Source organism: Lagopus leucura, unplaced genomic scaffold, assembly GCF_019238085.1.
Source record: "Lagopus leucura isolate 7727_CA_CO unplaced genomic scaffold, USGS_WTPT01 Super-Scaffold_100018, whole genome shotgun sequence".
Lineage (NCBI taxonomy): Eukaryota > Metazoa > Chordata > Aves > Galliformes > Phasianidae > Lagopus > Lagopus leucura.
This window is the reverse complement of record NW_024962272.1, coordinates 8,043,472-8,070,259: the sequence shown is the minus strand read 5'-3', so window position 1 is coordinate 8,070,259 and position 26,788 is coordinate 8,043,472. Positions and strand designations below refer to the sequence as shown.

The window sequence follows — 26,788 nt, the reverse complement described above, 5'->3', positions numbered from 1 at the left end:
GACCCCTCACCAGTTTTGTTGCCCTTCTCTGGACACGTTCCAGGGCCTCAGTGTCTTTTTTGTAGTGAGGAGCCCAAAACTGAACACAATACTCGAGGTGCAGCCTCACCAGAGTTGACTACAGAGGGATGATCACCTCCCTGCTCCTGCTGGCCACACTATTTCTAATGCAGGCCAGGATGCCGTTGGCCCTCTTGGCCACCTGGGCACAATTGGTCATGTTCAGCTGAGCATCAACCAACACTCCCAGGTCCCTTTCCTCTTCACAGTCATGAAATTCGCATAAGTAAACATTGATGCTTCTCTCCCCTCATTTAAGACAAAGTGTGTGTTTGCCTAAATTTTCAGTACCTTCATTAACACTTGTGCAACCCAGAAAACAGAAACAGTTTACTTCCTCCCAGATGCCACTGATCTTGACAGAACAATACAAACTTTCCAGTAACCACAATTAACCTGCATATATATTCTATGTGGATTAGTCTAATCTATGTTGTGGAAGCTTATATGCAGCTACCTTGCTGGTAAGCAGCTTGTTTTTATCATATAGATCAGTGTAATTCTGATAGGCAGGAAACATGTTCTCCACAACTTTGAGTTCTTCTTCAGTCTCGCTTATGTGACTCTGCAATAAGAAAATAAATAACAGTGAGTTCTTTAAATAGCATTAAGCCTGACATTTCAGATTTCTGAGAAACCTGCTGCTGCTAAGCACATTATAGGTAGAAAATAATCTTTGTAAAGCCTATTGTTAGATATAGCTCTTAGGTTTCTATTTTCATTGAAGAGATCCAAGTTCCATTTGGTCCTTTAAAACCCATCTGAGAACATATAGCTGGATAATCCATCCCGGTAGAGTGGTAACATAGCAAACCATCAGGTGTTTGGCAGATGTTAAAGTAGTAAATAAAATGATAGTTAAGACCATGAAGTAAAAGAATAGCAGTGTACCACAGACTGGATCTTGGGATCAGGCTAACACAGGATATCCTGGAACATTAACAACTTAAGGTAAAAAAGATGAGTTATTGAGACAGAAAGATCAGCAATTCTCTTCTGTACATCTGCCCTGTGCAGAAACAGCAGATGGCAGAGAAGCAGACATTGCAACCTTGGGCAAGAGTCAGCGACCTTTACCAACACAAGGGTTGCTCTAATTCACAATACTTCGTGTCAGTCTGCCAGTTAATACACTGTGAGGGATGGATGAATTGTGCATCCTTCAAGCTATGAGCATTCTAACTTGTTGTGAAGGTCATAGTGCTCTTGTACAGTACTATTACGATTTTAATTTTAGAAGCATGTAGAAGATGGACTTCAAGTTAAGGATGTAATTCAATTGTCTTATGGAAACATTTAAAACTGACTGGTCTTCATGGTTTCTACCCACAATGTTTATACTGTAAGCAGAGTTCACGACTTACCTGCACATGGAGATCATGAGTTTGTGCTAAATCACCAAGTGCACACAGCAAATCTTCTGTGCAGGAAGGGCCAAAGCGGGGGGTTACTATGGGCAGTACCCTTGGATACTGAAAATATTAAAAAGACATGACTGTGATCCTACATACATATCATCAACCGTAATTAAGACAATTCTGCCGCTCATTCCTTACTTTATCCCTGCCAATATGAATAAAACTATAGTCATTTTCTTATTTTTATCTGAAACTTCAGCACAGGAAGAGAATCAAGGTTTCTCTGAAAACAGTTTTAATGAACTGAAGTTCTTTTCATTAGAATTCTCTCCTCATGTGATTTTACCAGGCTTCAGCAGAATCACTGGATGTTTTTTCATATTTGCTCACAGTCCACAGTCCTGTATTCATTATGAGAAATGAGCCAGATGAATAACCAGACCTGTTTTTGAGTCCTTCATCTGTGAGCACCAAAGAGGTAGTAAAGCAAAACTGCAGTTATGTAAAGCCAAAGCCTTTTATTGCTTAGTCCTCTCCTCTCACCTTGCAGTGGACCAAACTGCCCCTGAAGTCCCTATACTGATAGGACGATTAGTAGCGTAGGAAATAGTGGGTACCTGGACTACTTTGCTCTCCTGGATTAAAATTTTAATGAAGAGTTAGACCGTGCCTTTATAATTCTGTCTTCAGAAACTGTCAGTACCTCCCCTTCTTGTGCACGTGGAACCAGCAGAGGCAAGCATGTAGTAACTTGACTTGCAGTTTCTTATTACATCTTTCAGACACAAGAAGCTCAAGGCATCTGAACATCAGTCTACTCATCAATACAAATGATCTAGGCACTAAGCCTGATACATCTATCCTCAAACGTGCAAATATAAATGACAACAAATTAAACCATCAAAAACAAAAGACTGATAAAAAAAGTAGTATTCCTGCTTGTAATACTGAAGTATCAGCCTTCATCTATCTCCTATGCACACGCTGGAAGACACGTGGTGACACAAAATACTAATTTGATAATGGATTAGTAACTGTGCTGAAAAGACATTGCTTTCTGCTACTGAAAACTTCTATTACTCATCTAGTTATCTGACAGAGACTCGGGGACTGACTTTCACCCTTCTTTAACAGAAAACTGTTTTCTGCCAGACGCTTAACACTTCAAAGTGAATAAAGAACATTCACAGAACATTACTTTTTTGTGCTCTGACCATACAAACCTGAATCTGTGCTTGCTGTAAGTCAATTTCACAGCATCGCAACTAGCAGAACATTTTGCAGAGCGATGACTTCTCTGCTACTCAGAAATGTCTGCATATTTATTGATTTGTCATGAAGTCAGCAGAATTCATCAACGGATTAACTATTTCCTGTTCTCACACAACATTTTCTGAATACAGAAATGAAAAGGAAGGGTAACTATACTTACTTGCCTTTCCAGTAGTTCTCTAACAAACCTGAAAAAGGATTGGGAAAAAAAAACTGTTATAAATATCACCTGTAATCTGTATTGTAATTTATAAAAAACACAGGAAATATTTACTTAAATGTTCTTTTGAACACTTCAGACACAGATTAACATTTGGACCAGAATCTCAGATGACATAAAAAGGTGCAGCACAACCAAGTCAGGACAGTCACAAGACACTATTCTAGTTGGGAATTTGATCCTGAATATGCAAAATCTTCATCATTCACAGTAATATTAGACAAGTGGTAATTACTTTCAGTTCTCACTGGAAACAAAATACATTGCAATACATGCATTGTAAACATATCTATACAGTGCTGCTGCAAATTTGAAGAAAAAGAAATCTTATCTATCCACAAATTTCAATCCTAGAATTAAATACGGTCTGATTTTAAATACCCTTTTTAACAGATGCTGACATATTTCATATGTTGCTTACAGTAATTATAAATATCCTCATTCACTTACAGGACCCTTGATTTTCTGGAAATGCTTGTACATCAAAGAAAATACACTGTAGATTTACTTCATTACATAAAAGAAGCCACTTCAGGGACATCTACAGAAAGCTACAAACTGCCAATAAGGATAGTTAAGGCTTTTCATGGAGCAACATGGGGCAAATGAAATCTTCCCTGGTTTTGAAGAGAAAAAAATCCCCAAAGTGGACAGGGCCTCTGTGAATTTTTACATCACAGATTTTAGTCCAAAAACCCCATCAATTTAGTCACAACAAATGTTGGATCACATTTCTCTTCAGGTAGAAAAGAAAATGATGAAAGAGGCTAGATTCACAACACTGATACTGATGTCATATCACCAGATGGAAGTGAGAGACCTATGCTCAATTTCTCTAATGAGCAAAGGAACTTTCACACCATTGCCAGACTTCACTACACGAATGGATGCTTGTCTTTCTTCTTATTGATTCACCTGATATGTCACCTAAATATTCCCTGTACCAGAAACTGCAACATCATCCATCACCTCAGGATGGTTATTTTCATTCTTCTTCACGTCCATTAAATGTCAGCAGCATTATTTTGAAAACGAAAATCCCAGCCATAAGTAATTTATACTTTGTTCGTATACACACTTTTCTATAAAGAAATAAGCTCATACATAATAAGCATGCATCTACTGTAAAATGGATATGGACAGGAGTCTTCCTCTTCAAAACAGACATGCAGTGCCACTTTCTTTCATCAACTTTTTTATTCAAACTCTTCAAAGCAGAAGAGCAGAGTGAAATGAAACACTTGCAGTTGCACATTGCCTCCATGCATACAACACAAATATTTCCAGAGGTTAACTGCAAAGAACTGAAAGTTTTCTGACAGTGTGATAGATCGCATTTCTCCCTCTTCAGGAAAGAGCTTTCTCCTCCTTCTAAACTTGCATTGGTTAGGTTCAGGCCTGATTAGGTGAGTACTGACATATGCCAACAGGCAGACTTCTTCTTCTCCAGAGTACCTCTGTGGAGTACCTGTGCCACACTCTCATCCAGCGCTGAAGGACATGAGTTATTAACAAAACCACACAAGAATGGAGCGGAGACATGAGACATGTACTTAAAGGAGAGCTGTACTGCTCATTCTGAAGCTTTAAAAACGGCACAAATAGTTCTGCCACTCTTTGGCCCATTCATCAATACTCACAGTATTACAAAAAAAAAAAAAAAAAAAAAAAAAAAAAAGAGGGATTTAGGTAAACAAAAGCAAACATGACTAATATTATAAATTTTAAAATGTCTTCAAATATAAACACCATTAGAAACCTATTACTGTTTCTAACTTTTAATAACACTGTTCTAACATGATTTGCAAAAACAAGCTAGCAATTTTACTGAAGCACTGTAAGAGATTTAAAATAATGTTTGGTATTTTCTCATACAGCATGGTATTTGAAACATTTACAAGGGTGCATAAACAGTAGCATGAGCAAAATCATATTTCAGTGTTATAAATCTAGGTCCAGCAAAGACATTTAAACATTTTCACAGGGTGGACACAAAACACAGGGGTAACCTGAGTCAGCAGGCACCCATGCTTCAGTCCTCTGACTCCCCTCGGCTTCCCCTCTGAGCTACAGTAAATCCACCATGCACACTGTTTTGACTTGATTCTCCTGCATTCGCTCAGCTGCAAGTTAGGGTGGTTTCAATGGTGTCACACTATAAGAAAAGAGGAATGCAGAATATCTAAAATTTGGTATACGAAAGCTGACTCCTACCACTTTAGCAATCAAACTTCATTCTAAATGAAAGAAGTAGATATATTAGAAGTTAATGGGGGCAAAGGAACCAATTCCCTAACCCAGCACTCCTGTCAGGTCACATAACTTCTCTCCACAGAGCTGTGAAGAGGATGCAGAAGGCAAGCCACAGTATAAATATGTCCTTTCCAAACCATGCTGCCACAGCTTCTCCCTTTGGAAGAGCCACAGAGAAACTGAATGCGCGGTGCAGCAGCTGGGTAAGTATTGAATCGCCAGAACTGTAGAAAACAATACTGCAGGAAGATCAGTTCCTAGTAACAGTTCCTACATCTGTAAATCCCTGATCAGCTCCATGCTCACTTCTCAGATGTATTAAAAAGTCTTATTTCTAAAGGCTGTGCCATCCATTTAATCATCTTACCTTTCCATCTCTTGGACAGAATCAGCTGTAGTCTCTTTGTAATGTGGTACAGCGTCATTTATATCCATACAGACCTTGCCAACAAATGCTCTTTGCCCAAACTTATCTGTTGAGATGCATAAGAAAATAAAATTCAAAACTACTGCTTCTATACAGAAACTGCTACCAAAGTCCGCATTGAAATCAAAATAGTAAATTCTACTCCTGAGAGCTTCATTTCACAGAAGCACAGAATTGTAGGGGTTGGAAGGGACCTCCAGAGATCATCGAGACCAACCCCCCTGCCAAAGCAGGTGCCCTAAACCAGGTCGCACAGGTAGGCGTCCAGGCAGGTCTTGAACATCTCCAGAGAAGGAGACTCCACAACCTCCCTGGGCAGCCTGTTCCAGTGCTCCGTCACCTCACTGTAAAGAAGTTCTTGCGCACATTCGTGCGGAATTTCTCTTCAATGAAGAGAATTCACGGTATTTTCTTATCTATAAGGTGGGGCTAAACCCAAAATGAGATAAATAGGAGTTCTCCCTTTTCATGTTAATATCCCACTTTGAGTTATAATTGAGGACCACAACCAGAATTCCTCACGGCAGTGAGAGAAGATGACTGCCGCGAAGCAGAGGATGAGAAACTCATGCATCAAGATACTCATGGATCATCTGCTCCAGCAGATGAGCACTTTGAGCTGAAAAGGCCACAAAAAGCTCAACAAAACTTGTCTCCATAAGAAAAAGAACTGAGGGTCCTAACATGCCTCCCATTTGCAGCTGGAGCTACTTCTAGCCTCTTTATCGAGATTCATCAATACTAGGATTGAGAAGTCAGATGTAACACAACCAAAATGCATAAGCTTGTAAACACATTTCTAAATTGGATTTCTCTTGTTTATCTTTAATGTCTGAGTTGTAGAATGCATTGTACAAATTCCTTCAAATTCCTAGGTTTCCTACAAAATCAAGAAGACTGGGAAATATTTGGTGAGATTCTGATTAAATCATTTTCCTACAGGAGATGTCCTTCGAGAAATCCTGCAACAAACAGGAGAACTTCCACAGAAACAGCAGCCATCTGTGCCCATGAACACAAAGAGGGAAGAGATGAAGGGTGTGTAGGGTTTTTTGATGCTGATTTCTAAATGAAACTTCCGCGTATCGGAAAGTTAAAGCACTGACTGCACCTGTTGTCATTCAGCCCTTTAATCCTCAAACAGCAAAAAGGCTGGAAACAGCAGAGGACTGCAGCTGAAGAAAGACTCCAGCATACATTACTCATGCTCAGTCAGCAGCTGATTTAGGAATGAAGAACAGAATGAAAAGCAGAGAGAGAGGGAGCAAACAGTAGGAGAGAGATGATTAAGTGAAAGGTAACTGGGCTGGATTTGGAGACATAGGATGACAGAAAAAAAATGAAAAAAATCAATTTCGTTGAAGGACACATCCCTTGCTAGTTTGAAACTGCCAAGTTCTGTTTCCTTTAGCAGTCAGCAAATCCTTCCAAAATTCACTCCTGCAGTCTTACCTATGATGTCAGCCAGAAGAAGAGAAGTATCTGTGTAAATTGTTGCAAAGTAGCAAGCTGTAGTGGTGCCATTCTTCAGAGTTCGTCTCTATAAAAAGAAATCAGTTTCAACAATTTAGAAAAAAATAGTCTAGCTGTCAAAATGCAGAACTGCCAGTCTGATTTCAAACTGCAAGAACATTTGGTTATTGTGAAATTCCACAGAAATTACACTCAAGTAAAAAAGGAAGGTAAAATATAGCTTTTTAATTCCATAATCACATTTTTAGAGTCTGAATGTTAAGAAATACAAAAACTCCTCTTCCAAAGTGAGGTAGGTCTTCAACAATTGCTAAACCCATAGAAACCACTCTTTCTCCATTCAAACAGAAAATTGAATTCTGATTTATGTCTAGCTTGAACTATATGGAGAAACACAAACAGCCAGTTATCTGTGCTATTTCCTCATTTGGAAAGGCTCTGCATTTCTTAAAGTAAAGGAAAAATTTTCTAAGGTTAGCAAAGCAAGATTCTGGGAAGAAAGTAGCAGTTTTTATTTTGGCACTTTGTATGGCTTGAAAAAATAGTCAATTACTCAAATCCCTCATTATCCCTGAATCCAAAGTAACAAACTCCAGGGTAAAAGTAAGCTGAGAACTGCTCAGAGAGGAATTTAATTATTTATGTAATCACACGATTTGAAAGTAGAGGGTATTCCTGCTCATATTACTTTTGGAAGACATAACAGCAGATGAAGACTCATTTAAAGTTACGTTAAGTCATGGGGTCATTTATAACTTCTTTTGATTTGGGTTCTAATGCATGGTGTATTGACTTCCTATCCACAGTAAAGGATTAAATTGGATTCTGGCTAGAATGTAATTTGAGAATTCTTTCTTTCACAGGATAGAAGGTGAGACACTCAGTGTAATGTGTATTTTAAGAATGGCTATAGTTAATTAGTTACTTTCTCAGCTTTTGAAATCCAAAGTCCTGTGTTTGTGGATTCCTAAAATCATCATCCAGTAAAGACTAAAACCTTTTTTTTTTTTTTTTTCCTGAAAATATCAGCAGGAAGATTGGCTTTTCCCAAATTTGAGGCATCAGAGGATGTTCCAGCTATATTCCATCAGAGTATAGTGATTATTATAAACAGAATATTGTTTTTTAAAATTTTCACTATGTTTTAACTACAACTCCAAAGGCACAAAGAGTCATATCTGATTCCTGAAGATTTAGGGCTATTTCTAGCAATTGAATATTACTCTAATCCCCACAGCATGATTAGAGTCCTTTAGAAAAAGATCGCGATCTTTACATTATAACAAGCAGGAATAATTTTCAAACCTATTCATTAGTTTAGTCACCCTTAACTCTTGTTAACTTTTGATCTCAACTCATGAGGAAGTTCCACAACATTACAAATTGTAAAAAAAATTTGCATTTTTAAATTTAGCACTCAGGCAGTGTAACTTCTGGTATATCTTATTTAGGCCAGTTACTTTTTATGTACTTTTATCTTATTCTTTATTTGCTGCCTTTATAAGCTAAACAGACCAACTATTTTTAGCCTCTCTTCCTATTTTCCCGTCTCTGACCTTCATGCTTTTCCACCTTCACTGCATTCTGCCCTCCTCCTGCCACTTTGAGCTCTGCATGAAGAACTCAAAATAATGCCGTGCCACCAATTTGTAATAAAACTTCACTCATTCATGTCTTTTCCAGGACCATAGCTGAGGGCGTTTTACTAACCTGTGGCAATTATGTCAAAGTTATGTGCAAAGTAGTATATTCATTCTGTCTTCCAACTTGATTAAGACTGCAGAGAACCTCTCAGAAGATGGCTCTCAGAGTACCTTTATACCTTGAGCCTTTTTATACTCTCCAGTTTGGACAGGAAACTATTGGTTCCATAACTCAGATTGTTTCGGCAACAAAGAAACTCGAAATACAATTCTGAAAATATTAGCTATATATATAGCTGGATACCTTTCTGACGCACTTGCCCATGACACTCTGCAAACCTGCAAGTATTCTACAGAATTTGGGCACAAAAACACTTTTATGACACTGCCCTACCTACTTGATACAAAAAAGACAAGCCCAAGCGTTGCGTTAATGCCTCTTCAGCTAACTTTGAGCACTCACTGGCAATTCTTTTCCATGTGGAAAAAAAAAAAGGTTATTAAATATGCTGCACAGTAAGCACTTGATCTACACTGACATCACTCCATCTGAACTGATGCAGACTGTAACACTATGCTGATGTACACAGCTGGAAGGTGAGATCACCTCTATGTTTTATGTTGCTGAAGGCATCTGTGCTTGCTTCTAGATTTTATGATCAACATGCTTTTAGTAGGGTAAGATGACACAAAGTCATTTTTAGAAATCTGTGTATTTCAGATTCACTGTGTTATTATTTTGACAACACGGTTTCATAGAATTAGATAAAGGCAAGGCAGCTTATACCGGTCAACTCATTTAATCTTGTGAAGATATTTCAGCCCACATATTAAAGGACACTTTTCAGTTATATCAGAGAATCAATACTCTGCAATATGACATTTCCGTTTATTTTTCAGTGAGTGGAATTTGACCTGAAAGCTTCTTTACTGCTGAGAACGAGCACAGCTCAAACACAGTCTATTTCTTTGTGCCACAATACCATCAACAGATTTCATCAGCAGTAAAAGGTGTTCCTGCTGCAGTGATTTAAGCTGTAGTACTCTCTTCCTCAGTTGCTCCAAATCACCCCAGTATTGCTGACAATGAAAACTGTCTCCTCCTTCACCAAGACTTTGCAGAAGATATGTTCATTAAACAGAGGATTTATGCATAAAAAGAAATAATCTCTGAATTTTTGTTTGTTTTTTTTGCTTCTACTATGTCTGACTATCTCTGAAAGTACACTGAAAGTACTCATCAGTGTCACTATACTCAGATATGAGAAAAGATGTTTGTTAATCCATCGTGTGACTAAATGAACTGTCAGAACAAAACTGAAAGTAGTAGGAAACAATCTTGGCTGGCAATTAGAACAGTGTGTGTGTTGTCAGTTTTATCTCATTTTCATGACATTAAAAAGTGCTATCCTATGTCTGCTGACCTTCTGACACTTACTTGTATTTTAAAATATGAATGTGGTCAATACATACAACAATTTGCAATACTTACAACAACTCTGGTGTACACTTCTTCTGCAAAATTACTGTCTTTGTATTTTGCCTCTGTTGGGAATGTGTAAGTAGTCAACCACTGCAAAAGAGGTAGATCTACTCTTGTACCAGCAAATAAGTACTGAGGGGCATGAATGTGGGTATCAACCAATCCGGGCATGAAGAATTCACTGTGGATAGAAAAGAAAACTGTAATAGTAACAAAAGGGTCACAGTTCTTTTTCAAGGTAAGTAGTTCTGCTTTAAGCAGCATGTTTAATCAAAAGCCACAGAAGCAAGACACAAGTAGAAATTAACCTTACTCTTTCAGCATCAGCATATCCACTCCTGCTACAGCTCTATCCAAGCTCTTTTTTCTGTACAAAGTAGCTGACTTTTATACAGAATAACAGACAGCTACCTGACAGGAAAGCAATATGGGGTTAGATATTAGTGTAAGAGCATGAAAAATCCATTTGTGTTTAATATTTACTCTGAATATTAAGAAGTAAAACCTAACTGGCTTCATCATAACCAACATTATTCCACTTGAAAAAAATTCACTCTTGCTTCCTGACATGGATATATATATTTGTAAAGACTCATTTACTAACATGTTAACTGCATGCATCCCAGTTTTCCTCCACTATATGTATCTGTATCTATGAATCTATATATGTACTCAGTCAAGAAATGTCAAGGTTCAACTGAAGAACAGACAGTGTATCTACAAACACAGATGCAGATGTATCTGAAAAAAATCACTCTTCAGTATCTTGACAGGAAAGGCATCTTTAACAATGAAAGTGTAAAAAGTTTGTTGCCATGCAATACTCACACAATAACACGGATGAGTATAGCAATATAAGTAGGAGGTTGCTATAATTTTGTTTTGTGCTGGAACTCCATAGAGGATAAATTTTCTCCCAGCCTTGCCTCCTTCTCCCTGGCTACTGAATGATCTGTGATTTCATCTCTTCATAATTTCCCTTCTTTCTGTTTCACTGTATGTTAGAAATGCTGAAAGATCTTTCTCAGTCTGATCCATATTCCCAGCACCTTCCATTTTCCCCAGGCTATTTCAAGTGAAGAAAACATCTGATGACTCATATATTCTGTATGATTAGCGTTCCAACAAAGCATACAGATTTTTCAACAACTGAATTCTAAAGCTACCCTGCCATTCTAGTCCTAAACCATGCCTTGTTTACAGCTATGCTACTGCAAAGCATGGTGGTTACAATCCAAAACTTACCAGGAAGGAGAGGAACTTTATTGGATGAACAAAACAAAAAAACTCACACTGCAATACAGTGAGAAATATGAGGATCTCTTTTTACAAGGTTTTAATCCTCCAATTTTATTAGTTTTTATAAGGAAGTGTGTCAAAGCTCAAGCACTTTAATTTTGTATTTGAAATGTCACAGCTATCTACATTTATTAAGTTCAGAGTTTCAAGCTGAGGCACAGCCCCTTTCTCAGAAAATGGATGTGAAAAAAAAAAGACAACCAGCTGAAGGGTGATCGTTGTCTGATAGTGCTGTATGAGCCAAAGAGACCATGCATCAGAACTAAATATGGCATTTTGGTCTGTGCAGTACAAGTTTGCCAGCAGAATTCAGCCATGGCTGCAGTCTCGAACTGGAAAATGCAAAAAACAAGCAGAGGCTCGCACTCCAGACCTCATACAGGATGTAGGCAGCCCTTCAACTACAAAGTTCTACAGAACTAAAAGGCAGTTTTGCCCTTGAGACAAGATTTAACATGTTCCTTGCCTAACGTTATTCACATGAACCCACACTACTTTGCTCAGAGAGAGAACTGTATTTGGTGCAGTTGATCTAAACAAAACACATACTAATGAGTCAGTTCTCTTATGTCAGACGTTTTGAATCCCCACTTCTTGGCCAGTCGCTCCTGCTGATCTGCTTGCTCCAGAAACACAATCTGAAAGGAAGGCAAAAACAGTTATATAAATAGAAATCCCACATTATCTTTAAACGATGGTAAAGGAAGTCGTATCTTACAATGGATTTTATACATTTAATACAAAGTGATGTTTGTGTTGAAATATTTGCCTGCCAGTTATGATTTTCAGCTACCTACTCACAGCCTAACGAACAACCCTCTCCAGTTGTTTCTAACGTGTAAGAGAAGAATGAAGCAATACATGAACTGCACCTATACCTGTAATCCATATTGCTCCCATGTAATACTCCATGTATTACAACCTACCATGATGCCAGTAGTATTTAATTACTTTGTCCATGACTGCCTAGCACTGAGTTAAGTATTTCCTAACTTTCTGCTCATACCTTCAAGGTTGTTTATTTTTTAAGAGCAGGGAAGGTGAAAGAAGCTAAAGGAAAAAAAATCATATAATCTTTTAATTGTACAGAACAGATTAAAAACATGCCTAGGGTCTTTATTCTTTAAAACAAACAAACAAATAACCACACTAAAAACCAACCCTACAGTCTCAGGTAACTCATTCCCATTTTGCTCCCAGAGGACATTAGCTCCACTGCTGGTGCATTTCTGTTGCCAACTAAGAGATTTAGCACACTTTAGTTCTATTTTCAGATCCCATGGTATTTTAATCTAAAACATGATTCTTGCAGGCTGAATACTCAGCTTTTCAGTTCTCTCATATGACAACGCTAGGCTCAACAACTTTGCAAGAAACAAGGATCAAGAGCCCAGGCACTGGGATTGCTGCAACAAGCTCCCAACAGGATCCAGGTTTCCATGGTGCTGGATGAGCAGAGGACCCCATTGCCTCCTCCAACCAAAGACAGTATATTCTGGGCTTTCAGAGCCTATAAATTCTTGCCAAACCACAATTTCTGCCTAAAAATAACACGTGGTTTTCTGGGTCCCGTGGTGTAAGTAACAGCTTTTTTCTTGAAACTCGAGACTGATCTAGGACAGATATAAGTTTTTTGTGTTTTTTTTTTTACTTCGTCTGAAGAGCAGGTTTTACTCTTTTAGTCAGAAAAGAAGCTATGAATATCATATCAGTAAATATCACACCAGAAATAATTGCAAGACTGTGGTCCATTACAGGTTCACAAGAAGCAGTGTTTCTTTCCTTCCCAAAAAAGATGTTCAGACCCTTTAGCCAGTTCAACAGCTCTATCTGCTGAGGGATCAGAATACAGACCTACTGAAATTTCCGATGAGCCATAAAGAAAATGTCACTCAGATGCCAAAGTAAAAATGGATTCAGAATGACTAATGATAGAGCTGCTAAACCAAAAAAAAAAAAAAGAAGAAGAAGAAAAAAAAGAAAGAAAAAAAAGAAATGGCAAATGCTGGAAATGGGTGTTGCCATGGAAAAGTGACTATTACATACTTTTAAAGGGCAAATACATAAAACACACAAATTATGAAAGAAAAAAAAAAAATGTCAAGGGACTGGATGAGTGAAACCAGCACTAAACCTGGCAGTCAGTCCATTACTGCCAAATACAGCTGTGGATGGATAACCAAGACATCTGTACTCTTTCAAACAAACTTCCCAATAGAACTGCTTAGTTTTTTCATAAGACATTCTCCACTGCTTTCTGAGGCCTTTGTTCCCAGGCTTGCACATTCTCCTGAGTATTTGCTTGTACATTCAATACAGCTGTTATGATTCACTGGGAACCAAACCTTTTAACTAGTTCTACACCCTATCATTGTAAAGTCAAGAAGAAATTCTGTGCCAAAATCACTACAGAATCAGAAAAGTACACTGATAAGACTATAAATTTCCTCTTGTGAATAAGGAAGACAAGCACAGTAACCAGCAGTTTGGAAAGGTATTATCACCAAAAAAAGTCAGGTAGATCAGATAGATGAACAGCTGCCAACAGCTGCTAATCAATTGTGATGTGCCATCCATGTGATGCATCTAAAAGATCAGAAGATGATGAGCTGAGTGGTCCTCATCCTGGCAACCAGTTCAGTCCGTTCTCTTAATTTCAGGAGATGTTCAAAGCCCCACACAAAAACAGCACATAGATGGCACAGTTAATTATGCATTAACCCCGATATAAAAAACCCTGAGTGCCTCCAAGTGTCACAGTGTGAGTAAGTTTGCTACCAAAAGAGTGGAAAGTGAGTTAAACTGCCCTAGGAAACTTTTTTTTTTTTTTAATCCAGCAGTATCTATATTTGTTTTGACTATGACACTGAGTTGAACACGAGCAACAGGCAACAGGTCCCTTCTTTTCTCCTTCCCACATCCTTCACATCTCTCTCTGTGGTCAGCTGCTGGCACTAACACACAGCTGTTTCCTGCCTACAACCATCCTGTTGTCCTATTCTTGGCCTCACTGAGCTGCTGCCAGCACTGTTTAACAAGGCTACCGTCTTCAGCAGTTTGATGATTACAGATATGATGCCTATTGCTTATCTAGTTCTCAAAACTGAAATACAAGGGTAGATAAGAGACAGCAGCACTTATCAGACCCTGCTACTCAAAAACTCAACAGCCCAAAATGTCGAGAAGGATGAAGCAATGAACTCCAAATGTCTGTTTTTGACTTGATACCTTCCTCCCCTGGCAGCCAAACACACAACATTTGCTATGCCGTAAGCCAAATTGTAATTACTTGACAATAGCAGCACTTATTCCACAACATTTGCTCCTTCTAGGCATCCAAAGGGAGCTTTTATCTTGACACTTGTTCTACTTTCTTAATATTTTACTCAGCTATGTTATTCACACCAACATTTCAATGATAACTCAGTCTGCTTTATTTTCCTTACCTTGATGAATGTTACTCTTTCTATTGTGCTGCTCCGCAAACCACTTAACTAAACACAGGCTTATTTTGTTAACTTACGATAACTTGGGTGTGCAATCCTGACGGCAGTGCTTTCTTTGCCAAAGCTCCCTTTTCATCTGCAGGCAAAGCAAAGACAACTGACACCCACCTGTGGCTCCACAGCCGTGTCCCTGTGTGCAGCAGGGGACCAGGCAGCACTCTGTGCACTTGTTGTGCACTCCTGCTGCTGTGAGAACAGCACCTGGCTGTTCACAAAAGCTGTTCACCTCTTCTGAGATCATGCAAAGTTTCTGCATGATGGAATCAGCAACATGAGGCAAATGTTAAGCTCATTTAAACCTAGTTAAACTTAATTCTTTGGAAGCAACAGCAAAATAGTATTGATGTGTATCTGGACAATAGTGGTAAAAATCTTTGAATCACCGTGTTCTTGTCATAAACCACATTTTCAGTGATTACAGTGGAAGTTCTGCATGTGGCAGAATTATGATAACAGGCTAAATGGTAACAAATTGCACCGTGTCAGATCCTGGAATAGTAAAATGTACGAATTGTCAAAAAGAGAAGACTATGAAAGTCCTTATCAATCTATTCTGGTGAAAGTTTTCCTTTTGGACAATAGTGTTTCACCAGATTTTTTCTTAAACAACGGCATGGGAATGCATCAACTTATGCTCAGCAAACACATCCAGTGCATCCTTGTTCACCAAGAGAAAGGGAGAGAGGGACTCAGAATCACAGAACTGTACAGAACAGAACTGTAGGGGTTGGAAGGGACCTCCAGAGATCAAGTCCAACCCCCTACAAAGCAGCCCCCTACAGCAAGCTGCACAGGTAGGTGTCCAGGCAGGTCTTGAGTATCTCAGAGAAGGAGAACAACTCTCTTGAGGCAGAAATCTATAGAGCCTGGTACACTGATACCATGTGTGTTTTTCAAGAAAATCCTTTAAAAGCAGTAACTTGCTAAGCACGTGATATAGTGCCCTTTTATCAAGAATTGGCACTAACAGAGCAAGTTTCTGGTCCCTGCACCCAATTTACACAAACCAAAACCTTTATTCATTCAGCTTTATTGGTTTTAGTTGACATCTCCCAGTACTTAGTTTTCTGTGTTTTTATTCACCTCCTATCCAGCTTCTCAGGGACTTTGCTATACCCTGTGCCAGACTCGGAATACCTGCAGGGGAACTGTCTTGAAAGAGGTCTTCATGGACCTGTGTGGATGGTGAAGGAAAGCTGCATGAGCTAACAGTGTGTATTTTCAGTGTATTTCAAATGTTACCAAAGCCTGATGCAACTGTACAGTCATCAGAAGGAAAGAAAATGACTTTTTCCCTTATACCTAGGGTTGCTACATGCACTGCTACGTCTAGGCGAAATTGCTGCTCTGTCTAGGCAACGTGAAGCTGCCACACCGGTGACACGGCTGAGGGCAACACAGTTCCCTTCCGGGACCGGCCCTGCGCTTTCAGTAAGTTTATACTCGTTTTAGACGCAGTTTGTGCCGTTAATGTGCCCAGCGGTACTGTTCCCCTAACTTTTTACGGGCACGTTCCATGTTTTTTTCTTGTAACAAGAAGAAAAAGACCTCTCTGTACAGGGGGGGATTCGGCAATTACCTACAATCACTCTTACTGTTCTGTCACAGAGAATGACAAACTTACCTGTAAGACTGGAGGAAAACGGAGACCAGCCGAGCACAGCTCCGCTGCGGGTACTCTGGGAACACACGGCGCCCCGCAACACGTTGGGGCTCCCCGCGGACACACTGCTCCGTCCCCGTCCCCTCCGGCTCCCACCACACACCGTTCCATTCCCCGAGGTCCCGTCCCCCTCCCCGCGCCCCGATCGGACCGGTTCCCGTTTGCTGACCGCTCCCGGACGGCGCGTGAGAGGTGCCCGCACCGCCCCGCGGCTCCGCGCCTCTCACCGTGCCGCCGTCGTCAACCCCCAGCAGGCGGCCGTGCAGGATCTCCATGGGCGCGTCGGGGCGGGAGTGCACGAAGGTGCCCCTGAAGACATGGGCGAGCGGTGGGCGCTGCGGGGAGCCCATAGCGGGGACGGCTACACTGCTACCACTGCCGGTCCGGCCAGCTGCTCGCTACCGTCTGCCGCTGCCGAGCGCGGCTTCCTGGTACTGTCACCATCTCCCCACCCCCTGGTGACTTGCCCCTCGGGGAGGGGTTTCGGCGGCCCCCGCCCCGCGCCGAGCCCGCGTCCGACCCCGCCGCCGCGAGTGCGGGGGAGGCGGCGGTCGCTTCCCGAAATTTCATGGGCAGCGCTTCGCGGTCCAGCTGGCACCTGTTGCACTGAGCCCGGGGCGCTAGCAAATCTGTTGGACGTTTTCGAAGGAACTGATTTTAACTGCGACGGTCGTTAGATGTGTGTCTTGTGTATCACTAAATGGCGCTTACCGCTTCATTCTGTACTCAGTTATCAAAGGTAAATCTCTCACTGATTGTATCTCGTGTCCTCAGCTCCTGTGCTGCTTGTTGATAGGTACAGGAGCAGGAAATAGTTACCAGTCCAGGTACCTGAGCTGCCAAGCAGCAGCCAATGGAGGTGTTCAATGGAGGTGGCCTTCAGTGTGTGTGAAAAAGGCTACAGAGAAGGAGAAGGCAGAGATGAGTCGATGTTGTGAACTCAGAGAACAGCACTTTCAGGACCATAACCTAAGTTGAAAAACAATGCAAACATATGTTTACGTCAAACTAAAAGAGGGGAGATTTAAACTGGACGTAACGATAACGTTTTTCAGAATAAGGATGGTAAAGCACTGGAACAGACCGTTCAGAGGTGTGGTGGCTGCCCTGTCTCTGGAGTTTGAAGGTCAGGCTGAATAAGGCTCTGAGGGACCTGATTGAACTGTAGGTATTCCTGCTTGTTGCGGGGCAGTTGGACTGGATAGTCTTTAAGGGTCCCTTCCCCTCCCTCGGTGTTATGATTCTATGATGCTATTTGCTAAGAGCATCACTAGTGAAAATACTAGAATAAGGCTTCACAGGGCCGGGGTGTTGCATGCAGCGTTAAGGCAATGAGTGTTCTCTGCACTCCTGTCAGAAGCTCCGTCAGGCATCTAGGTGATGAATGAACTTGGCACCCAGGCGCTGGCACAACTCGTGTCAAAGCTGCAATGCTAAGTTTGCCATTAAAGACCTTTACCCTTTCCTCTTTGCTGACAATGCAAAGGTTATCTTTTCTGCAAGCTTTCTAGATCAATGGTGGAAGGAGAAAAAGCCACAGTGGAAAAGCCCAGGATTAATTTAATTTTGATCTGCTGTGGGCACATCATCAGCATTTATCTTGCCTTCTTTTGAGCAAGAATATTTTAGCCTACCGTTGAGCAAGTTAAAAACCACTTGAGTATACTGAAGTCAGATGAAGATCATACCTTGACTTTACTGTCAGCAAGCCACAGGAATTGTCCTAAATAAAGTGGACTTACATTCTGACATTGTTAATTTCTTGTGAGAGGTCTTGCATTTAAAGAAGATGCCAATGAGAGAAAATGGATTGTTAAGACACAAGGCAGCTTTTCACTGTATTTCTAAGCTCTTTGACCTAGTAAGCTTGCAAAACAAAACAAGACTAGTTAGTTTGCAAAGGAAATTGGCACGATAATCTTTCATGCAATTCTGTTTGCTTTCAAGACTATAAATACTTCGTGCTTCCTTTAGCAGTGGAGTAATAAATGGAAAAGAAAAGAAAAAAAGAAAAACACGAGAACTCTTTTAAATTAGAACTTGCAAAAGCTGTCTTGCAAAGATGTTTCTTGGGATGATACTCCTGGACCCATTGAGACTGCAGCTGAACCTGTCCGTGTTCCAAGCTGAGCCCCCAAGTGGAAAAAACTGCCTTTTTTTTTTAATGAAGGACAGTAAGTGAGCAGTAGACTATTCTTGCCACTGGATGCCAAAAGGTAAAGAGATAAGAGCTGATAAATGGGTTAAACAGAGACTGAGCCCTGCAGAGGTGAGTGAAAACTTTAACCAGCAATGGCTACTACTTGATACAACCTGCCTTTTATTGTGGCAGCAGCTTGCCCTGTTTGCCAAGGCCTATTGAGGCCAAGCTGCACGCTCTCCTTATGCTGCCCTTGGTACTCATGTGCTTTATTTGACCTGCATTGAGCTATATATGGATCTTGGCTCCACAACCTGAGCTCTCAGGCTGGCAGACATGGGCATGCTGCTGTCCAAAGCAATACTCAGCTGTACTCAGTGCTCCTGGGAAGCCCTCACTTGCCTCTGATGGGGATGTGTGCTCTTCCTGAGTATGAGACTGCTTCAGCCATGGTCTCCTGTTCAATACCTCAAGGGTTACCCCCAGCTACATGACACAAAGGGTACACAAAGCAGCTTCAGAGAGATTTAATCCATCCTATAGTTAATGAGGAGAAGATATCAGGAAACAGTTCATTCCTTTTGTACATTCAGGGATTAAATTCTTTATTCCCACTAACATTTACACTTTCTGAACTTTTGTTTCACTTAGTAAACTGTGCAAAGCTAGATTTCAGCAGCTTGTTTCAAAGTTTTGGGGCACATAAAATGATCCTAAATATCTGAGAAATGCAAGCAAATGAAAGTTGTTTTTCTTTCTGCTTTCAGAAAATCGTCAATTGGGTACGTGTCACCAAACAAAAGCTTCTGTTTTCAGGACTCTGCTGCTGCAATAAGTGCTTGCAAAGCATGAGCATTAAGGAGATAATAATTATTGTTCTGGTGTGCTTGTTCTTATTTCATGTGATTGTGTCTCACTCCAATTTATACGAGGGAGAAGAGGTTCTTTTACTATATGTATTCCTGATGGTGAGATTAAGACACAAATGGGTCAAATGTTAGCCCGACCAGTTTCTTACAAATCCTAGTTGCTTAGGGATATGGGGAAGGAGTGATAGGCGATAGACAAGAGATAGGAAATAAAAAGCAAGGAGTCTTTATAGAAAGCAAGAGGGAGATTGTCACTACTGAGAGGTTCATAGCAGGACTGTTGTTCTCAGGAACTCATCTGGTTACCGGGGGGGATGTGAGGAAGCCAGGAAGCTTTGCAGCAAGCTGGCCCTGGAGGGCAGATTTTCCAAAGAGGTTTTCTCCTCTGGGAACTCTCCTCAAAGGTTTCTTTGGGAGTTCTTCTCCAAAGTCCTTAGTTTACTGAGGGCCTTTTTTTTCCCCATTTCTCTGTCTTTTTTTCTTCTTTTTTCTCTGTTAGTGTGACATACGTGGACCAACAGATAAGCCAGCAGGAAGTGGTGTCTTCGTTGCCATGCACAAGCATTATTGCCTTTTGCAGAGGTCAGTCCTTCAAGCTGCACCCTTGAAAAAAGACTGCTTGTCCCGCTTCCGCTTATCTTTACAACTGTGAGCAGAGGTACTGTGGCACAGTGACACCCACCATTGTCCCCCTAGATAATTTGCAGTTGTCACTTCGAGTCTAATCACCAGAAAGTCCTCACGAAGCAAGCTTTGAGACAAAAGGAAAAACAGTTTTCTCTTTCATAGATTGTCAAAATGTACCTCGTGTATAATTTGTAACATAGCAACTAAGTCAATGGCAAAACAAAATATAATTGATTTATCTGCTACTGACTGATTTTTCTCCAAAAATTAAAGTGCTGAGTGTGCAACAAATACTTAGAGCTGTTCAGAAAAAGAAAAAAGTAAGCATGACAAACATCTGCTCTCAGATATATGCAGTATTAAAGATGGGAGCTGAGGTTAACCTAGTATTGACCAACTCAAACACTTTGTGTTCCCTGAAACATTTGTATAATCAACATCCATTTACAATACTTTTACTTTTCCAAACCTGTCTAAAACTGAAAATCACTCAAGAAGAGTAAGAACAGGTGATCTTAGGGATGAGGTCCCTTCCATTGCCCACCCACAGGGATGTTGCTTCTTGTGAGTCCTGGGCAGAGCTCTCAGCCTTATGTCTTCAAGACTGCATGGGCTTGGGAGGGTCATCCTCAGACATCTGCAAGGAAGCTGTATCTACTTTCTGATGTCTTACACCCCCAAAAGAGTCCGGTGCTGGCATAATGCTGCCACAACGCATCCCATGACTAGAATTTAAAGATCATACTTGTCTTGCCTTGTCTTTTGATACATGAGGGTTGCTCTGAAAGTAAAGTCTCCTATTTTATTATGCTGACCCTTGACATCAGAGGCAGATGTTGTTTGTATGGCCACACTGATTTTTATGAACACAGCATACTGGCTCTTGTTCATTGCTGGCTATGGAATGCATATAGTGACTGTGAAATACAATGTTTTGTGGCTGAGAGTATGCTCTATCAAATATTGTTATTGTGTTCTTTATGTCTGTTGTAGTTTCCATGGAAATAAATAGGAGGCATTACTTTTGAAGTTATCTATGTCTATTTACGTGAAGTTCAGATTGACTATATTTATCTTAACACTAGTAAGGATTTTCTGATTTTTTACCAGGGCTTGTTCCTACAAAGACTTGTAATAATTAAGTGAAAGGCATTAATAAGAAAGCCAGAAATACTACATGACTGTCAGTAAAATTCTTGTGTATCAGTAAAGTATCAACATGTACTAGAATTAAAAGCATCAGTAAGTGAACTGTGCCAAAAGATTTAGTTGACAAATATGCCTTCCATTTGTACAACACGGACAGCATGCATCAATAGCCTTGCTAGACTTTACTTCTGATTGTGCTAAGAAGGAATTGAGCAGAACTTGGATATCTGCTATTGTAATGGAGGCTTATTGGGAACAAACTGGACCAAGACTAGGTGTAGTTGACTGAGCCTTTCACCTGGAAAATTCTGCCTTAGAATACCATTATCTGGTAAATGCAGCAAATATAATTGAGAGAACAGAATCAGTTAATTTATAGACACCATTATAAACCACCATAGTTAACTGTTTTACTTGCTAGGCTCATTTTCATGCTCAAAACCCAAAGAGCTGAATAATACACTTCAAGGTTATATCAGTGATACGACTTTTACCTGACTTCACATTACTAGCAAAGATAAAACCCTTAAGGCATAGACAAAAATAAATTGTCATAAGGAATTGAAATCAGCAATTCTTACTGGCATTCTCTTTATGCTACCCACACAAGAACATCTCTCCTGCTCAAGAAAAGAGCAAATGACTTCTTCTGTCTCTAACCTTGCCTGACTGATAATGAGTGGTGACTGATAATCCCGAGGAGCTTAGTTCTCCAATTCCAGTTAATGATGGAAGTAATTTACTTCTGAAGTGTTTTGTGATCTGTGAACAAAAATGATGAATCTGACTTAGAAATATAAATAATAATATATGCATCCAAGTATACTCCTGTAAAATTGCTGAATTATTGCAATATGTTGACCAGCAGTTGCATTCCTAAGCTGTACAAAAGATCTCCTCATGAGTACTAGTTAAGTAGTAAAATCACTCCAAAAAGATTTTCTGATCAAGTTAGAGGAAGTCTACTGGAAATATGAAAATGATGCTGCCGTGTTTTTATTTCATAACTTTGTCTACCCCCAAAATTAAAACAAACATAGATATGCTGTGGGAATATAAAAATAAAAGCTAAAATTTCAGTCACTGAATTTCAGTAGTAATAGTGGAGTGGGTAGCTGAAAACACAAATGTATTCACTCACAGGTGCATAGGTTCATGGATTACTAGCTTTGGAAATTAAGGGATTTTACTTTTGTGTTCAGTTGCCTGAAATTGTTTTTGGGTTGTTTTTTTTTTGTTCATCCTGAGAAGGGGATTTCTAAAGTGACATGTTCTTATTTGAATTATACTGCATCTCCAATTTCCTAACAGTTCCTCTTAGAGAGGCAGAGGGAGAGAGAAGGGAGGGAAGGAGGAAGGGAGGAGAAAGAAAGGAATTTACTGATGATAAGTATTACATGGGTGAGTATGTCTGTGCTGTTTATCCACATTCGATCTGATAAGTTGATAAGATCCCTTTTGCCTCCCAAAAGGCAATTATATGCAGTGAGTAGGAAAAGATGGAATTTTCATCACTTAGAGGTTGGCCAAAATGTATTACTGTCGGCCAAGTGTTTCACAATCTCACATCTTCCCTTGTAGGCTTTTTCAGAATACTGTGTACCAAGAAGACCTATAACCTCAAGTAGTGGTCAGGAGCATCTGTTGGGATCATGATGTGTTAGAAAGCATGGTTTACAAAGGCTACAAAGGAACAGGTGCCAATAGATCATTAATCTTTTCTGTATCCACTTTTCTAGTCCTTTATTTTGTGTGTGTGTTGCATGTACGCATTTTGCCCATGTTTTCTTCTGGGTTTTCATTGGTGTGAAATACTCCTATTTTACCATGCTCACTGACTCAGTGGTATGAAGCAGAACTACTATAAGTGTATGCCATACTGGGACTTAGTCAGTCTGTTCACATTAGTTATTCACTGTACTGAAAATGCACATTTCTTAAGGCTTTTTTTTTTTAATGCATATTTGTCTTATGTCTAAACTTAGCAGTCACGAAGTATCCATTCTGTGCACTGCTTGTGTGTTAGTGTGGTTTCCCTCTTGCTGTCAGAGAATCCATGACAACATTCTATGAGGAAAAGCACCCATTGTTCCTCGCTTGCAATGTGTCTACAAGATCCTCCAGACACTTTATTTCTAAATATGTCCAGCAGGATTCTGTTAGTAATGACCAGGAAATATGCAGTGCAGAAATCTGATCTTACTTATGCAGCATAGACATACTCAGCTGGCAATCAGCTGCTAGGTGTGGGCACATTGCGTGCACCTAGGGGTAGCAAGTAGCATGAACTGTGTAGCTGATAATCAGGATATGGTCTTGCAATCCTGGGAATGCAACAAAGCATCACATGAATTTTCTGTCCCTGTAAGGCACACTTGTCAGGTGGGGTCATAAAGACTTTTAGAATCTGCCTACTTCTGGAGATGATTTTTATTTATTTATTTATTTATTTATTTATTTCACTACTCAGTGTGGTGTTCAAATTTTTATATTGCCATTTCTCATGAATCTCAAGTTGTTATCTGAGAAGCACACTCTCATGCCCCACGCTCTTGTTGACACCTCCAGAAAGGAATTCTGACAGAATTCACAGAAGTATCAGAAGGTTTCTCCTGAAACCTGTGCCAAGGCAAAACAGTACTGCTAGAAACACAAAAGCTATGGAGGAGCCGTACTGATGGCAGCATTATGAAGATGTACACAGCATACTGCTGCAAAGCAGAATGACACGATGTGGAGACCTGTCATGGCAGCCATGTCTCTGCAATAAGAACCACTGCATCAGTATTCCTTTTAAGCAAAACATTGCTCTGCTACTCCTGCCATTCTTTATATTTTCATTGTGTTTTATAGACCTGCATGGTAAAAAACATCTTTATAATACTGTTTTTCCATGACATCTGTTTACCATAGAGTCTTTCTATTGCTTAGGGATTTGTCTTCAGAGTTGCTTGCTGGCATGCAGCATTAAAGGATTTGTGTGATTTATGTAATATTTTCTGAGGCTTCCTTAAAACATGAAGTAAAATTCTGATTTTTCTTCAAAAGAATGGTTTTTAGCTTTTTGTGTTAGCAATACTAAGAGATTCCCTTTTTTATTTCAGATTTTAAGTTGAAACTTAAAATGAAACACTAAACTTAAGGTTCTTGCAGTATTGTGCATTATAATATACTTTCACACTGTACATATATTACGTGCAGCTAAATTTATAGGACTGTAGAAAGAAGGTATGATTCTAATGCTCTCTGACCATCTGTGCATAAAGGCTCCTCTTAAAACAATGCATCCTATTTTATTATGTTGGCCCACAACACCAGGGGTGGATGTTGGTGGAATGGCAATAGAGGTTGAACCTTCCCAACAATATTCCATTGCATTCTGTTGCCATGTGACAGATGGCAGCAGAGGGGCACTTTGACACAATGGCGTCTGATATGGAAGTGCATATGAAGCAAAGAGGTGTCACTGAATTCCTCCACGCATAAAAAATGACAATCATTGACATTCATCAACACTTGCTAAACGTTCATGGAGACAACCAGTGGATGTGAGCACAGTGAGGCAGCAGGGTGTGTTTGAGCAGTGACAACAGTGACAGTGTGTCACCTCCACTTGTGCTGATTTTTATGAGCACAGCATGTGAACCCTTGTTCATTGCTGGCAAAAATGCATATGGTGGTGACAAGGTTGAAAAATTATGTTTTGTAGCTCAGAATTTAATATATCAAAAAGTGTTAGTGTATGTTTTGTCATTTCCATGGAAATAAATAGGAGGCATTACTTTCAGAGCAGCCTACATAGTCTGTGCCATGAGCTTATGCATGTTTGAGTATATCTCTAGGAAGATTTTGATATATGATTTGCCAATAATGGAGAATTCATTATGATCCTTAATAAGTTATTCCAAAATATTATTACTACAAATATTATTACATTTCAAGTAAAAAATAAATAAATAAAAGCATGTTATTTGTAGTTTGAATTTTTGTACCTTGGATTCCCAGACTAGCAATAATTTTATGCTTATTAGAAGAATCCTCTATGAATGCTGTGCTTTTAGACTCTGACCAAGCAGATCCATTTACTTTCCCTTGACAAGCCAAATAGTACTTGTTGTCTTTTTACTTTTAGCTTGTTTTCCAGTCCAGTTCTCATGGCTCTTTTCTGGATCATCTCTGATTTCAATGTCTTTCATGGACATTGAGAACTGGACACAGTATGCCAGAAGCGATCGTGCTAATACTAAATGCAGAGGTTATGTAATGTTCCTATTTATACATCTGAAACTAGCATATTTGTGATTTTGCTCCTGCTACTGCACTGGGAAGTCAGATTCACTCAAATATTGATCACAGTCAAGCCTATGGTATGATTAGCAAGTGAGTAAGTACACTCTGTGTTCCTTATTCCTTAGCAAACACTATGTGTTTGTTTATGTTGAAGCACAACCTATTTCTTTGAGACAAGGTAGTTAAGCTGTTCAAATCAGAGAACTGTACTCTGTCATTTACTACACTCCCATCCTTCCTGTCTTTTACGATTTGTATCAATGATGATTTTGCATTTTCTTCCAAACGGCTGATAATAATAGCATTAAACAAACCAGAAGGATCTGAAGAATTGCAGGAGGCACAAACCACAATGTACTTGTGCATTTATAGAATGCTTAGATATCTGTCTGGTTTGTAATATGAGCTGGTGTTCAACAGCAGGCTGTGTATGATATGCCATACTGCGTTTTATCTGATAAAACGCATTTGCTAAACATTCAACCTCAGGATTTTTTTCTAAATTTTCAATATTCTGAAAACAGATTTTTCTTTTTATTTTTGTATTTTGTCATTTCACTGCAGCAGAAAATTCTTATTCATAAACACACACACAAAAGCAATAAAAACATTGGGGTTATTGGTTGGGTTTGATGCTGTTGCTGTTTTTGTTTCATCACTTCTTGAATCTTGTATAGAAGAGCAGTGGGATCTCTACTACAGAGAATTTGTGTGCATCAGCTGGCACATACTATTAAATGTCAGCTCAGAAATGCTTTTGGTATCCACCAAAATATCTATGGAGTAACGTGCCAAGCTATTACAGAAGAAGCAAGTTAAGTGACAGCTCTTTGTGAGTCTGAGTGCCAGTTTCAAACCCAGTGGAAGTAAGGCTTCTCATACACTCACTCCCTCACTTCCCAGCACTACATTCCCAAAGTCCAAATTGCTCCAGCTGGGAGAACACCACTGACCCAGGATGGTTGGGCAGAGTCTCTTGCCAACACCAACTGGAAGCTGCCCACCTCGATTGCTGCTGGCTAATGGTGCAGGGCATCCCTGGGGCTTGCCTCTGCA

General features: G+C 39.8%; 1 protein-coding gene across 1 annotated transcript in view; it reads right to left on the bottom strand.

Annotated features, from left to right (window-relative positions):
* Window positions 1-17,067, bottom strand: part of GDA (guanine deaminase) — a 31,926-nt gene extending 14,859 nt beyond the window's left edge. The window contains exons 1-8 of the mRNA XM_042877473.1: window positions 16,885-17,067; window positions 12,038-12,126; window positions 10,199-10,370; window positions 7,043-7,130; window positions 5,531-5,636; window positions 2,851-2,878; window positions 1,425-1,532; window positions 518-625 (exon numbers count right to left, since the gene is read on the bottom strand). Of these exons, the coding sequence (XP_042733407.1) occupies window positions 518-625; window positions 1,425-1,532; window positions 2,851-2,878; window positions 5,531-5,636; window positions 7,043-7,130; window positions 10,199-10,370; window positions 12,038-12,126; window positions 16,885-17,007 (822 nt within the window). The 5' untranslated portion in view covers window positions 17,008-17,067. The remainder of the gene's footprint in view (window positions 1-517; window positions 626-1,424; window positions 1,533-2,850; window positions 2,879-5,530; window positions 5,637-7,042; window positions 7,131-10,198; window positions 10,371-12,037; window positions 12,127-16,884) is intronic.
* Window positions 17,068-26,788: the final 9,721 nt, after the last annotated feature.